The sequence below is a fragment of the Mesocricetus auratus genome, unplaced genomic scaffold (assembly GCF_017639785.1).
Source record: "Mesocricetus auratus isolate SY011 unplaced genomic scaffold, BCM_Maur_2.0 Super-Scaffold_100602, whole genome shotgun sequence".
NCBI lineage: Eukaryota > Metazoa > Chordata > Mammalia > Rodentia > Cricetidae > Mesocricetus > Mesocricetus auratus.
Genome location: NW_024429265.1, coordinates 31,529 through 46,834, shown reverse-complemented (window position 1 = coordinate 46,834; position 15,306 = coordinate 31,529). Strand labels below are relative to the sequence as shown.

At 44.9% G+C, this 15,306-nt stretch overlaps 1 protein-coding gene across 1 annotated transcript in view; it reads left to right on the top strand.

The window, feature by feature from the left end:
* The window catches only part of Insr (insulin receptor), a gene marked incomplete at its 5' end in the record, with an annotated part of 104,934 nt that extends 93,378 nt beyond the window's left edge, over nucleotides 1-11,556 (top strand). Inside the window, 4 exons of the mRNA XM_040736964.1 lie at nucleotides 127-286; nucleotides 1,971-2,100; nucleotides 3,674-3,808; nucleotides 6,586-11,556. Coding sequence (XP_040592898.1) covers nucleotides 127-286; nucleotides 1,971-2,100; nucleotides 3,674-3,808; nucleotides 6,586-6,940 — 780 coding nt within the window. The remainder of the gene's footprint in view (nucleotides 1-126; nucleotides 287-1,970; nucleotides 2,101-3,673; nucleotides 3,809-6,585) is intronic.
* Nucleotides 11,557-15,306: the final 3,750 nt, after the last annotated feature.

Genomic DNA, 15,306 nt, shown 5'->3' with positions numbered 1-15,306 from the left:
TGCTCTAAAGTGTACCAACTTCTCTAAGTGCATATTTTGACTTTGCAACCCTGGCTATTCTCTCACCTGCAAGACATGATTTAGATGGCAGCAGAGAGCTAATTGCAACCCATGTTTTGACTTTAGAATAACCCAGGCCGTCCTCCCCCTACCTTGCAAGAAATGATTCAGATGACAGCAGAAATTGCTGATGGCATGGCATACTTGAATGCCAAGAAGTTTGTGCATCGGGACCTGGCAGCTCGAAACTGCATGGTTGCTCACGATTTTACCGTCAAAATTGGAGGTGTGTCTTGGAATCCTTTAGTGACTGTGTGTGTGTGTGTGTGTGTGTGTGTGTGTGTGTGTGTGTGTGTGCTAGTTATAGGGTGTGGGTAGAATGGCAGGTTCTGAGGTTCAGAACTCAGATCCTCATGCTTACCTCAAAAGTACTCTTACCCACTTCTGGGCACTTTCCTACCCCAGAAGTCTGCATTTCTATTGTAGTTTCCTGTCTTATTTCTATTGTAAGTAAGTAGATAAATAAATAAGTAAAGCAATTTGGGGAGGAAGGAGTTTGTTTCACTTGTTGTCCATCGCTGAAGGTGTCAGGGCAAGAACTTGAAGCAGAAACCACGGGAGAGTGCTGCTTGGTGGTTTGCTTTGGCTCATGCTTCTCTGGCTTTCACATATAGCTCAGGAGGGTCTGCCAAGGAAATGGTTCTGCCCACAGTGGGCTGGGCCCTTCTGTATCAATTAACAATCAAGATTGTCCCCTATAGACATGCCCAGAGGCCAGTCTGGTCTAGGTGATTCTTTAATAGAAGCTTTCCTCTCAGGTGACTCCAGCCTGTGTGGAGGCGACAGTTATCACTTTCCAGTACAAGACTCAAGGTTGAGCCAGAGAATGCAGAAGAAGGAGAGAGCAGGAACAGATGCCCAGTGCCTAGATGTCTGGCTGGGCTGTGTGGATAGGACAGGAGGGCCCAGGACAATGAGATGTGATGCTGAGCTGAAAGCCAAGAAGCAGGCATGAAAGAGCCTCCTAACGCACAGGACTTGCCTCTCTACAAAACCTGTGAGAATCGGGAAGAGGCAAGGTCTCATGAAGATCTCATAAGATCCCTCCCCTAAACATTAATTATGGGAGCTAGTAGGGAGGTGAACCTATGTGTGATTCCAAGAGATATTCTTCTACATAAGAATGGGAGTCATGCAGGCATGTGACCCAAAGACGTTATCCTACATGGACTATATGAAGGAAGATGGGACATGATTCTGTATTTATGATCCTGAAGACCTGTTACATTTACAACAAAGCCCCCCCCAAACCCTGGTGTGGTGATGCACGTATCCCGACACTTGGGGGAGGTAGAGGCAGGAAGATCTTGCTTAGTGTCATTCTCAGTGACATGGCAAGTCCAAGGCTATCCTGGAATATGTGAGACTGCTCAAAAAGCAAAGAGACAAAAGCAACGGGAACGGCAAGGGGTGTGATTCTATCCACATGACTACCCTGTGTAGTGGGAGGATGCACAGCAGAGAGCTGGGGGTGAGCCTGGATGGGCAAAGGCAGTAGAAGTGAGATGCTTAGACAGAGATGTAGAGGCAGAAAGGCTTGGTTACCCACTGTTTAGGGGTGTGAGCCAAAGGCAGGGTCAAAAGGAGACCCTCAACTTTGGATTTTGGGCGAGTAGCTGAGTTAGGGAAGCAGCAGGAAAAAGGGGAAAGTTCTGGGATACTGGGGAAGGAGTAGGTGTGAAAAGTGAGTTGATGAGAGTTTCAGGCCAGACTGTTGGTTCTTTATCACTTGGGACCTCTTTTCCCCTTTCTTTACATGGTAGTCCTGTTCTCCTTCCACAGCCTCAGGTACAGCCCCATTATTCTCTCTTGGTGAATTTGCCTACCCCCTCTAGTGGTGCTGTGAGGGGTGGAGCACTCGAGATGCTAGATTGATGAACTGAAAAAACATGTGTACTGTTTGTTGTCAGACTTTGGAATGACAAGGGATATCTACGAGACAGATTACTATCGGAAAGGGGGCAAGGGCCTGCTGCCCGTGCGGTGGATGTCACCTGAGTCCCTGAAGGATGGAGTGTTTACCGCTTCTTCTGATATGTGGTGAGTCATGCATGCATGGGTGAATGTCTGTACTGGCTTTGAACTCCTGCAGGAGTCCTACTAATGTGCTCAGCAGGAGGAGGTAGAGGGAAGCCTGCCCTTCACATGCTGACATGAACATGGTTCTTTCTGGTTCTTTTACCTGTCTACCCTTATGTATTGATTGAGAATGGTTTTAGAAGAATTTATTTTTGTATTATAAAGTAAATCAGTGTGTGTGTGTGTGTGTGCGCGCACATTTGTGTACTGTAAGGAGTTTTTCTTTGTCCCGCTAGCCAGCTGCCAAATACTCATGCAGAGAGCTCAGCCTATAGCTTAGTCTTGTTCCTACCTAGCTCTTATAACTTAAATTAGCCCCCTTATATTAATCTACATGCTATCATGTGGCATTGCCTCTCTTCCATCTTGCACCTCCTGTTTTCTCTCCCTGTCTCCTGCCTCTTGATTCCTCCTCCTCCTCCTTTCTCTCCCCAGAAATCCTGCCTATGCCTCCTGCCTAGCTATTGGCTGTTCAGCTCTTTATCACACCAATCACAGCACTGTGTCTTCACACAGTGTACACATATCCCACGACAGTGCGTCCACATGTGTCCATGTGGAAGGCAGATGGCAGCCTGGCAGAGTTCCTTCTCAGGTGCCATGCCTGGTTTTTTAAGACAATGTCTCTCATTGGCCTGCAATTTGCTAAGTTGGCTAGGTTTGGTGGTCAGAGATCTCAGGATCCTCCTGACTCTGTCTCCCCTGTGCTGGGATTACAAGTGCTCACCACCATTCCCCAGCTTCCCCCCACCCCCCCATTTGTGTGTGTGTGTGTGTGTGTGTGTGTGTGTGTGTGTGTATGATTGTTTGCCTGTGTGTGCATACCAAGTGTGCATTCACGTGTGTGCTCATGCCTGAAGAGGTCTGAGGCTGATATTGGATGTTATCTTTGACTGCTCTTTCATTTTATTTACTGAGGCAGGGTCTCTCAATCAAACCCAGAGCTAGTCAAGATGCAGCGGCTGCTCTTGCTAGCCAGTTTGCTCTAGGGATCTCTTGTTTCTACCTTCTGAGGCTGGAATTACAGCTAGGTTACTGTGCCCAACTGGAGATTTGAACTTCTATCCTCAGACTTGTAGGTTGAGCACATGAGCCACTGGGTCATCTCCCCAGCTAGCTGTGCTTTAAACAAAACACACCCACTCGCACATAGATAGGGGTGTGAGTGTGTCTGATGGCGGGAACATGCCACAGCACATGTGTGGAGGTCAAAGGACAACTTATGGCACTCAGTTCTCTCTTCCCACCATATGGGTCCTTGGGATCTAACTTGGGTTATTAGGCTTGGCAGCAGGAGCCTGTGCACACTGAGATACCTTGCTGATCTGGTCTGAGCATCCAGGCTTTTGAGAGTCATGCTTTTGTGGAAAGCACTTTGGCAACTGAGCTATTGCTTCAATCTGTCAGTTGTTTCATTAATTGGCCAACCAAGTTCTAGTAAGACAAAAGAGGTCTGGATGAATGTGTTTGAGAGAGATGGCATGTGTGAGTTTCATTGGCTCCTTTGCTAACTTTTCTCAATTGTCATTGGCAGGTCCTTTGGCGTGGTCCTTTGGGAAATCACCAGCCTGGCTGAGCAACCTTACCAAGGCCTGTCTAATGAACAGGTGTTGAAATTTGTCATGGATGGAGGCTATCTGGATCCACCTGATAATTGTCCTGAGAGACTGTAAGTATAGAGAAGAGGTGGAGACTGTGATGAGTTCATTCAAAAGGCTTTGCACTTTATATATATATTTGTGTCTCTTTGTCCCAGGTATATAAGTATGGGTTGGGTTTGCATGCATTATGCCCACATGTATGTTTGTATAGCCTGCCTTTACATATAGGCTTGTGTTTGCATATTGCATTTTGGACGCACACTTACATATTTACATGCCTACATATCTGCTTATGTTTGCATACATTTGTGCCTCTACATGTGTCATGCATTCTACATGTATACATTTACATAAATTTTTAATCTTAGGTATATGAGTGTTTTCCTGTATGTGTGTATGTGCATAACTTACATGCCTAGTGCCCAAGAGCCCCAGAAGAGGTTGTTATATCCCCTGGACCCAGAGTTACAGTTGGTTGTGAACCAATACATGGGTGCTGGGAGCTAAACCTGGGTCATCTTCAAGAGGAGCAAGTGCTCCTAACCACATAGCCATCCATGTCTTTAGCCCCTGAGTTTTTTAATGCACTTGTATATTTATGTGTGGAGCACAGAGGACCACCTTAGGCATCATCCCCTGAGACAGAGCCTTTCATAGGTGTTTCACTGATTCAGGTTCCTCATACCTCCACCTCCCTACAGCGGGGACTGTAAATGTGTCCATGTTTTATGTAGGCTCTGAGGACCTAACTCAGGCTTGAGGGGCAAAACACTTTACTTACCAAGCCATCTCCCAACCTTGCATATCAAATAAGTATAACCATATTTGTGTTTGTGTCTGTGTCTTCATGTACATGCTTGCATTTGTCTTGTATTTCTAGTTTTCTCTTCAAAGTCAAAGTTCTCTGATCATTGCCTCATCAAGGCCCTTTCCTAAGCACACCACATTGTCACTGGTGGAGAAGTATATCACTGACAGGTTGTCTGGGTAACATAGACCTGTGGGCAAGTCTGTGGGGGATTGTCTTGATTATGTTGGTTGATGTCGCCTCCCATCCCACTGGAGTTGGCACCATTTCTTAGGACCTGAACTATACAAAGCAAAGACAGCAAGCTGAGCAAGGATGCACACGTTCATTTACTGTCTGCTCCTGACAGTGCGTGTGATGGAACTAGCTGGGTTAAGCTCTTACTGCCTTCACTTACCCACCCTGGTGGACTGACTACAGCCTGGAATTGGAAGCTAAAATTAACCCTCTCCCCAGGTTTCTTTTAGTGGGGCATTTTGTCATTATAGCACCTGGAAAAGAAACAAAGCCCCAGGGCAGAGGTTCATAACCTTTCCCTAAAGGCTGTATGATAAATACTGGCAGCATGTTGGCCCTGTGCAGTTGTAGCTTGAATGCGGTCATAGGTATTGCATACATGCATGGATGGGACTGAGTGTGTGTTAGCTGTCATTGCTAGGAAATACCCGAGAAGTTCAGCTTAAAGGAAGAAAGACTTAGTGTGGTTCACAGTTTCCATCTCAATCCATGCTCACTCAACTGCTTAGAGCTCTGGTGGGGCAGAAGATCAAGGGGTAGGAAGAGAGCAGGATGGAGGCTGCAGGTAAAATATACCCCCAGACATACATTCCTCCAGTGACCTAATTCCTCCAACAAGGCCCTTCCTCTTAAGAGTTCTCATACTCCATTGATGGTTTCAACCATTAACTAGCTTAGTATCCTCCTGATCCAATCACTTCCCCAGAGCACTACCTCAAAATACTGATGCATCAACAGCTCAGTATTGGTGGGCATCTAAGAAGCAGCATAATACCCCGTGACAATAAAACTTTATAAACACATGCAGGGGGCCAGATTTGATTCAAGGTCTGAAATTTGCTCTAGGGCAAGTTACATGGGAGAAAGGAGGTCAAAATGAAAATGCAAGCAGCTTTGCTCCTACTCAGAGTGCTTTGGGCTGAGTAAAGTAGAAGCCTGGGGCTCTTGAGGAACTTGTAAGGACAAGGATACGACTCTATATGATCTTATGCACTGGTGTTCCTCAGTCCTGCAAATACTGCTTAGCCCAACAGGCTGGTTCTATGGCTAAGTCTCCTCCTGAAATTTTCTTTTGACATATGAGAAGCTGGCTATCTGTGTTCATCCCATATATCAGTGTTCTCAGCTTGCTTTCCACACTCTCGTGAAGTTTGGGAGCTCCTGCCCTGGGTGTAGTGCTGTCCACAAGGAGCCAGGTCCTCCAACATCAATGGACAATCAAGACGACCCCCATGGCCATGCTCACAGCCCAACCTAATCCCAACTTTCATCAGTTGGGGATCTCAGTTGACAGCTTCATGATTTTATTTTCTCCTTCTCTCCCCCACCTCTTCCCTTCCGTTCCCTTCCCTTCCATTCCGTTCCGTTCCCTTCCCTTCCCTCCCCTGCCCTCCCTCCCCTCTCCTTCCCATTCCCCCTTCTCTTTTCCTCTGCCTTCCCTCTTCCTTCACTGAGCACTGTGCCTCCTTGTATTTTGATTTAGAAGCCCTGGCCTCACTAAGTTGCCCAGGTTGGTCTGAAAGTCTAACCTGTCAGGCCTTGAATTTATAGTCAGTCATCTTACCGTAGTCTCCCAAGTAGCTGGGACCACAGGCCTGCACCACCAGGTTTTGCCAGCTTGCTTTTCAAAACTGTCTTCCAGCTCCACTAGAATTGTAGTTCAGCCTTGCCTTGCCTATCTATGTGCAGCCACAGCCAAGGCCCCGGCTCTTACAACCTGGAAGGGTAATGGGGCGGGGGTAGGAGGGAGCTACTTAGCTGTACATCGAGTCTCAACCACGCTGGTTTCTGTCCCTACAGCACGGACCTGATGCGCATGTGCTGGCACTTCAACCCCAAGATGAGGCCAACCTTCCTGGAAATTGTCAACTTGCTCAAGGATGACCTCCACCCGAGCTTTCCAGAAGTTTCCTTCTTCTACAGCGAAGAGAACAAGGCTCCTGAGAGCGAGGAGCTAGAGATGGAGTTCGAGGACATGGAGAATGTCCCCTTGGATGGGTCCTCTCACTGTTACAGGGAAGACGCTGGGGGCCGGGAAGGAGGGTCCTCTCTGAGCATTAAACGGACCTATGACGAGCACATCCCGTACACCCACATGAATGGGGGCAAGAAGAATGGGCGCGTCCTCACCTTGCCCAGGTCCAACCCTTCCTAACAGCGCCTGCTCAGGGAAGGATTCTTTCTTTTTTAGAGCTCTTCTCTAGTTTGACCGCCTCCAGGAAACTCAGGATTATCAGGACTCCATCCAGATGTGAAACTGAGCTCAGAGATAGTTCATACGCGTTTCTGTTTGTCTTTTGACCTAAGTATACACACGCGTGATTGCCAACCCCCGCAAGCCTGTGGAGGGCTAACTGTGAACCTAGAGGGGTTGGACTTTCCGCGGCCACGCCCCCTCTCATCCACGGTTTCAACCCAGGATTTTGTTGTTGTTGTTGTTTTCCTCATAGACTGAAAGAATGCGCCTGTTTTCTTGCTAGTATGTGAGTTACAGCTAGTTGTCAAAGACAGACTTTATTTATGGGGCACGAGTCAGAAAGCAAAGGAGAGACAGACAGAAAAAAAGAAAAATCCAACCTGCAGGGCCCAAGCTTTGCAGGGTTGGGCTTGAGAAGATTTCATTAATCTGAGAGAAGAATTTCATTTTATTTTAGTTCTTTTTTTTTTCTCATTCACAAAATCAGTTCCTCAAATTGACCAATAGCTGCTGCTTTCTTATTTTATTTTGGGAAAGGGTGTGCAGTCCTAATTGTGGGCTCTTGCGCACACCTGTGTGTGTTTGTGTGTGTGTTGTGTCCAGGCTAGAGATCACAGGGTGGGGTGGGGGTTGTGTGTGTGTGTAAAATAGTATCTGGACTCTTGCTTGGGGAATTGACTCGTGAAGCTCCTGCAGCTTGGAGTGGGCGACCTCACCTTGTCCTTCCTGCTCATTAACTCATTCTCCTCAAATGCTTCACAGTCTCCTCAGAAGTTTTGCTCAGGTGTCTTCTTTCCCTCTCTTTGGCAATGTTTCCCAAAAACTGAAGGAGGACTGTTTGGTTTGGATTCATTAAGACTGTTTGGAAGACCAAACAAAGCAAAGGACACACAGACACACAGACACACAGACACACAGACACACAGACACACAGCACACACACACACACACACACACACACACCATGGAAGTGGAAAGAAGTCAGATGACAATTTTTAGAATATATTTGTATCATATGTAATGCTTATGAAATCTCTGGCATGAGCCTAATAATTTATTATTTCCTTGGGGGCAGGGGAAGGAATGGGTACACCTGCCTGTGTGGGTAGGCAGGACAATGCAGGAGTGGCCTCTGTGTTTGGTCTTTGAAGCACACATTTTTTCTGGGAATCACACCACATTAGCTGCTAGCCCTTCAGGACGCGGTGCGGTCTTGTGGAATATATCAGAAACTGGATTTTTGACTGGTTCTGCTAGCAAGATGGACTGAATGTTTCTTGCTTGGATACACTGGTGGTTACCTGGAGCTGAACTGGCCTTCCAGAACACCTGTGTTCATCTTTGGGTTTTTCTCTGCTTGTGTACCTCACCTCTTCGAGGCCTACATGTTGCTCAGTCATTGTATAACCACGGCAAACTCATTCCAAAGACCAACGACACAGATGGACTTTGAGAACACTAAGCAATATATAAGGAGATGCACCCTTGGGGTGGCTGTTGGTCTCCTCCACCCCTGGGGCATTGGCTAGTCTCCACACTAAACCCCAGAGCTGCTCTTGGTGCCCAGGGGCCTCATCTCGGGCAGGTGTGGTGCCTGAGTCTATTTCTCAGGTGCTTATGTTGCAGTCCCTAGAGACTACAGTCTGGAGGAGATAACATCCGACTTTTCTTCCCACTGCGAAGAACTCGTGAAAGGTTGTGAACCCACAGCTGCTCAAATAAAAGAAACAATCATGGTGAACTCATGGATCGGGGCTCACAATCCTCCCACACATTCTTCCCTGAGTGCATTTCCCCACAAATATTTGAGGCGTTTCTTCTCCTCTGGGGGAATGTGAGATGAAGACACAATGCTCACCTCAAAACCCTCTTAATTCTTGGTTGAAAACCCAAGTAGGCATAAATTCTGATTGCCAGTTGCTGTCGAATTTATATTAGAAAAATGACATCTGTAAAATTGTTACCAGGGAACTCAATGCTTGGTACAAGAAGCAAGAGTCACAGTCATTTTCACCCAAATCACTTTGTAAATAGAGGGTCTGTGCATCAACGGGAGACATGTAGATCTGATATTTGTTGTTTATTTTTCCTCTTCACAGCCAATTTGTAGTGGTCAGATGCTACACTAGCAGGAATTTCCACATTTTTCTAATTCAAAAGGTTTTCTTATATTACTGGGGAAAGTATTTATTTTAATATATAAAATCACTCTTGAAAATCACTTTTGTAAAAAAATGGTGTGCATGTAATTTTTTTATCAAGGAAAAATAAAAACAGGTGAGTGTGGGTCTTGTTTTTATTTCTCTCAGCACAGTCTACCTCAGTGTCTTGTTAGGATGAGGTTCAGTAACAGACATCTCGGCTTTGGAATTCTGGCTGGATTGCGCTCTGAGTTGGGGAGCTGTATACAGGTTGATTTCTGAATGCCAGGGACTAGGAGCGATTTTAAGGGAGGGAGGGAGTTGGGGTGAAGTTAGAGCCTTCCTGTGAACCCCGATTCTTCACTGATATTCCTCTGAGTCTAACCTCCTTATAAAACCTGTTTGTTGATGCACACTCCTCACACACAAGCCGTGCTTCAGTCTATCCTGATTTAGCCTTTCTGTGAGGCCCCTCACCTAAGGTCTTTTGGTGACAAGTAATGAGACTGTGGACCAGCACCCACAGCTGTCACATGAAATCCCCCAGACATGAATGCAAAGGCACTCCGGGTTCTCTGACCATTCTTTCTCCTTATGCTTTTCAGACCTATGAGGCTTTGGGTGTTTGTGGTCATCTTCTACACAAATAGTATGAAGGCATTTGGAGGAAATGCTAATCTAAAACCCATCATTCTCTTGAACATAATTTAAAAAATGAAGTAGAAGCCCTTTGCTGGGATTTGGTTGACCTCAAGCTGACACTGTATGGCCTTGTGCAATTTTGAGAATTCTGGAAGTCAAGGCAGGGCCAACATGGCCTGTGTTTTCAAGCTTCATCATTCTTGTTTCACTTTAAGGCACTGTCCTTGCTAATTCACTCTTCTCCATCTTCTCTGGAGATGTGTACCAACTTGTCATGACCCTATCAAAAACAGTTCGCCAATTCCATCTTGATATCTACAGTTACTGGGGAGAAGACAAGTAGCCATAGGGTCACTAGACTAATTTTGGCTTCAAAAGATGTTAACTTTCTAAGAAAAGAACCTTAGGACCTAGAGTATCATGGCTATCAGAAGAGTTTGTAGTGATGAATGAGAGAGAAAAAACCAACAAAACCGGGTTCATTGATGCTTTTTGTTGTGTGTTTTGGAAGATGTCTCATTATTTTAAAACCCTTTTTATGATCATGGTGAAAACCACACAGTCATTTCTTCCAGGATAAGAGCAGACATGTTTTCTGTCTTGTTCAATGACAGTAATCACACACCAGGAAATGTTCATGCTCTTGGAGCCTTCCGGATGCTTCCCTCTCATTTGAAGCAAATGGGAAGGGAAGAACATTAATGGTTTCCTGGATTTAGGCTAAGCACAATTTGGGAGAATGTGGAGATTGGCAGGAAGAGCTGCATATCTGTTTCTGTGGCTGTTGGGACACCAACAAAAGCACAGGTCACCTTTATTGCCTTGCCAGGACAGACAGTCTACCATGCAGAGTGATTATTGGGTTAAGGACTGTAAATTTATTTGAAGTCCACCATAGCTGTGCAAGTCTGGTTTATACTGGCAATCTTGGTAAATGAGTGGGTGTCATTGTAGCAATGATTTTCCTGTTTCATGATTGGTCGATGTGTTCTGGATGCTAGTTGGTGAATTCTTGAGAACATAGCCTCTTCAAAAATTATGGTGTTGTTGGACATGGGAAAAGAAAAATGCTGAGTTTTTTGTAAATGGCACACATATAGGGTAGAGCCATTTTAGATAAACTTCCAGAATGTTCTTCAGAATATGAATTTACTCAAGATATAAGGTTGGGGAATAGAAATAACAGATTATCACTTGCTGTTTAAGCTACACAAAATATGATGGTCTTTTCAGAGGTCATGACTGAAGGCATATTTATCCTCAGGTGACCCTCAAGAGATGGAGATTGGTGAGCATAACAGTCAAGGTCCAGAATCAGTCTCTGGTCAAATTTTTATCTGTATGTGGGACACTGAAAGAAACAAAAACAAAAAAGCTTGTTAAAACCTAGATCATGGACCTGGGATTCTTGTTATCATTTGAGAAGGAAGGGCCTTCAAATGTGTGTGTGTGTGTGTGTGTGTGTGTGTGTGTGTGTGTGTGTCCATGCACATGTCCAGGAATGACTTGTTTGGTCCTTATCCTTTGTATCAAAGTTGCTGCTCCTTGTCCCTTTATGTGCCTGGGTGGCTACACCCTGAATGTCAGCAGTGTGGGATCAAATGTGCCACAGTGCTGTAGAAAACTCAGAAACACAAAAACCCACCCAAAACACAGTGATGTTTTCCTACCAGTCAGGTAGCATCATGTACAGAATACACCTTTTTTGTGAGGGGAGGGGAGGGACTGAAATTGTTCTGCATGTACAATACAGGCTAATTACTTGTTTATATTAAAATTTGGAATAAATTATCTGAGACTGCTTTTTATGTGGTATCCAGGGTCTGGGTGGGACTGTGGCTTTGAGTTTCTCTATATTAAGTGAAAACCTGGGAAATTGTGAGTTCGTGTGTGAGTGCTCATGTGTGCAAGTACAAGTATGTGTCCAAAGGACAGCTTCAGATATTGTCTCTCAGGTGCTGTCCACCATTATTTTTGAGACAGGGTTTCTCATGGCTGACCAGTCAATGAACTCTGGTGATCTGCTTGTTTCTTTCTCTGTAGTGCTGGGCTTATAAGAACATGACACCATGGCTGCCTTTTTTAAGAAAATGTTTTTTGGGTTTAATCACGTAAAGGGGGCTAACAAGTGCTTACAGCCACACTCTAATGTAAAATGTGTTTAGTCCAGCTTCAAAGGTCCCCATAGTCTTCAACTGTCTCAAGACTCCTTAGAAGTCCAAAGTCTCTTCTGAGACTCACATCAATCTCTTAACTCTAACCCCCTGTAAAATCAAAACCAAAAATCATATCACATATCAATATGCAGTGGCACAGGACATACATTACCATTCTAGGAAAGGAGGAAAGGGAGGATAGTGAGGAAATACTGGACCAAAGGAAGACCAAAAACCAGCTGGGCAAACTCCAAACTCTGCATCGCTATGTCTGATGTCAAAATGATCTTCATACCTCCAACTGGTTTCAGCTCTGTTTATTGCAACATACTTTTTTCCCTTGGGCTGGTTCCACTTCCAATCTGAAGCTTTCCTTGGCAGATATCTCATGACTTTGACATCTCCAACATCTTGGAGTCTCCAATACAATCATCACACCTGGCGGGGGGGGGCATCAGGTTTTCTTAGCTGTTGAGGGAGATTCCACAACCCCTTTCTTGTATTCTTTCTTGACTCTAAAGTCAGAATCATGTGACTGAATCTGCCAAATTCTGTTGCTTTCCGGTGGCTGGAACTTGGCTTGGAACTTCCTCCACTGCTTAAGATTTCCTTTTCACAAGTTGGAAGCTTGCCCTGAGATCACCACTTCCTTTATGCCATTTATCAGCAGGCTTTTTTCTTTAAACTTTTAATATCCCTGAGCACTATACATGGCTTCAACATTACATTTCCTGGTGTTCCTAACTCTTCAAACTTTGCATTTGGTATTTTTCCTTGCTCAGCTTGCTACTTTTCATTATAGATCTGCTTAATTCTGGTCACTATAACTACACAATACAGTCTTGCAAAAGGGCTGTCTTGAAATGTCCTTTACTAAGGCCATTAATTCAAAACTCTTCAATTTAGCTTCAGATAGATTTTTAGGACAAGAACAAAAAGAAGCCACATTCTTTGCCTAAACATCACAAGAATGGTCTCTAGACCATGTACTCTCTGAAACTCTTTTGAGCTGGGCTTCCACAGTTTACATCACCTTGAACACTGTCTTCCATGCTCCCACTAAGATGACCCATCAAGCCCCTCCTAAAGTATCCAAACCATTTTTCTAGTCTGAAGTCCGGAAGTCTTCCATATCCTTCTAACCAACACCATGGTCAGTCCTGTCACAGGAATACTCCAGTCCCTGGTACTAATTTCTTTCTGTCTTAGTTACTGTTCCATTGCTGTGAAGAGATGCCATGACCAAGGGAGCTCTTAAAAAAGAAAGTAGTTAATTGGAGGTTTGTTTACAGTTTCAGAGGTTTAGTTCATTATCGTCACGACAGGGAGCAGGGCTCATGCAGGCAGGCTCTGGAGCAGTACCTGAGAGCTACATCATGATCAGTGGGCAGAGAGACTCTAGACTTGGCTTGGGCTTTTTGTGAAACCTAGGCATCCACCTTCAATGACACACAACAAGGCCACACCTCCTAGTTCTTTTAATCCTTTCAAATAGTGACTGAATAGTCAAATATATGGCCTATGGGGGGGCACTTTTATCCAAAACACAGCATAAGTAATGTGTAACTCATGTTTTTGTTCTCAGAAGGTGTAATGGCTTATCTTGATTGTCCTTATAGATTGTTGGTTGACTAGGGGCCAGGGGAAGCACACTGTGGGGAGTAGAGTCCTTAGGCAGGTGGGCCTGGTGTGTATTCATAAGAGAGCTGAACAGAAGCCACTAGAGAGTAAGCCACTAGGCAGGACTTCTCTATGGTTTCTGCCTCAAGCTCTGGAGGGACTGCTATTTGCCCAAACACCAAAATAGAGTCCTTTCGACTCTTCTAGGCAGTGAGGTTGTGTATAGAATTCAGTTCTGGCTAACAAGGGAAAGGCCCACGTGACGGGGCGGCCTCATTGAGATTGGAGGGGATTGACCCATTTTAGGAGCTCACTTCCTGGCTTGGGAAGAAAAAATTCTGACGAGAAATTCTTCCCCGATCCTTCCACGCTAAACTGCCGTGTTCAAAGCGTTTTGCCTCATGAGAGATCTGGCTTTAGTTTTGCTTGAATGAATGACTGGCCAACTGTGTTTGGCCAGCAAATGTGATCCACAGGGCTGATTATTCTATTCCTTGATTCTGTTGCTGGTGTTTCTGTTTTGTCTTGTTCATCTAAACCTGCACTCAATCTGATTGACAGATTCTGCCAGTTTCTCCGGATTCTGTCACTAGAGGGCAACCTCCACACGCTATTGTTTGCTCTGTTTTGCATTTTTGTCTGCAAAAATATGTTTCCTTTCCTCTCACAGAGGTGAAATTTCCTGTCATGTCAGTCCATTCTTGTAGCCACCCTCAACCTTTCATGCTCCGGCCTCAGATAATCACTTGCTCCCACGGAGCTGTGACAGATGTGGGTGGTCTTCTCTTCAGCAGGTGTTACTGGGTTGGTCATATTTATTAGTTGTCCATTTTGTTGAGTCACATACATTTTCTTCTAACGTGGGATCACCAACTCTAAACTCTCACTGTAAGGATTCAGGCATTATGCTGGCCTGCCCCTGTTACATGGCAGAATGCACACAGGCGATACCCTGGTCAGCCTAGGGTTCCCTGAGTACTAGTCTGCAAACAGGTGAAAAGGACCCCTTTAAAAGACAGACCTGCCCACTTATGGTCTTTCCCACTTTCTTTCCCGCTGTTATCTTGGGGCAGACAGGACTTTTCTTAGCTTCCTCTTCTTTTCTGTCCTCTCTCAGTCTCTGTGTCTCTTTACTTTATTTTCTTACCTCCCCATCAATAAAACATCTCTACATGTTTCTGTCATCCGTGTCCCATGTTGCCCCCCCCATCACCTGCCCTCTATGTCCCAGCACAGGACTGAGGACCCACCACCTGTGGTCCCAACCCACACCACATTATTCCTAAAACCACCCCTTCAATATATACTAAAGAATTTCTCCACACCACATTATTCCTAAAACTACCCCTTCAATATATACTAAAGAATTTCTCCACACCACATTATTCCTAAAACTACCCCTTCAATATATACAAAAGAATTTCTCCCAAAGGTTTGGGAAGGAATGGGTGTGGGTGCATTGCTGTTTACATCATATCCAAGAAATAGGAACTTATTCTTAATTACAAATAGAAACCTTAACATGCAAAGGTTTAATACAGGACAAACAAGAACATATTCTTTAACTGAAAGCAGAAACTTTAACATGCAAAGTATATTTTTTCCTGCTTTGTTCTTCCATTGACTTGCAAGGTATATTGCTCCTGTTTTGGTCCCACAGGATCATATGGAACAGTGTGACAGTCTCTTGCCTCCAAGAGAGCAGCTGAGACCCAGTGGAGAGTAACCTCTCTAACATAGCAGGGTAGGAGCAACCATTTCTATG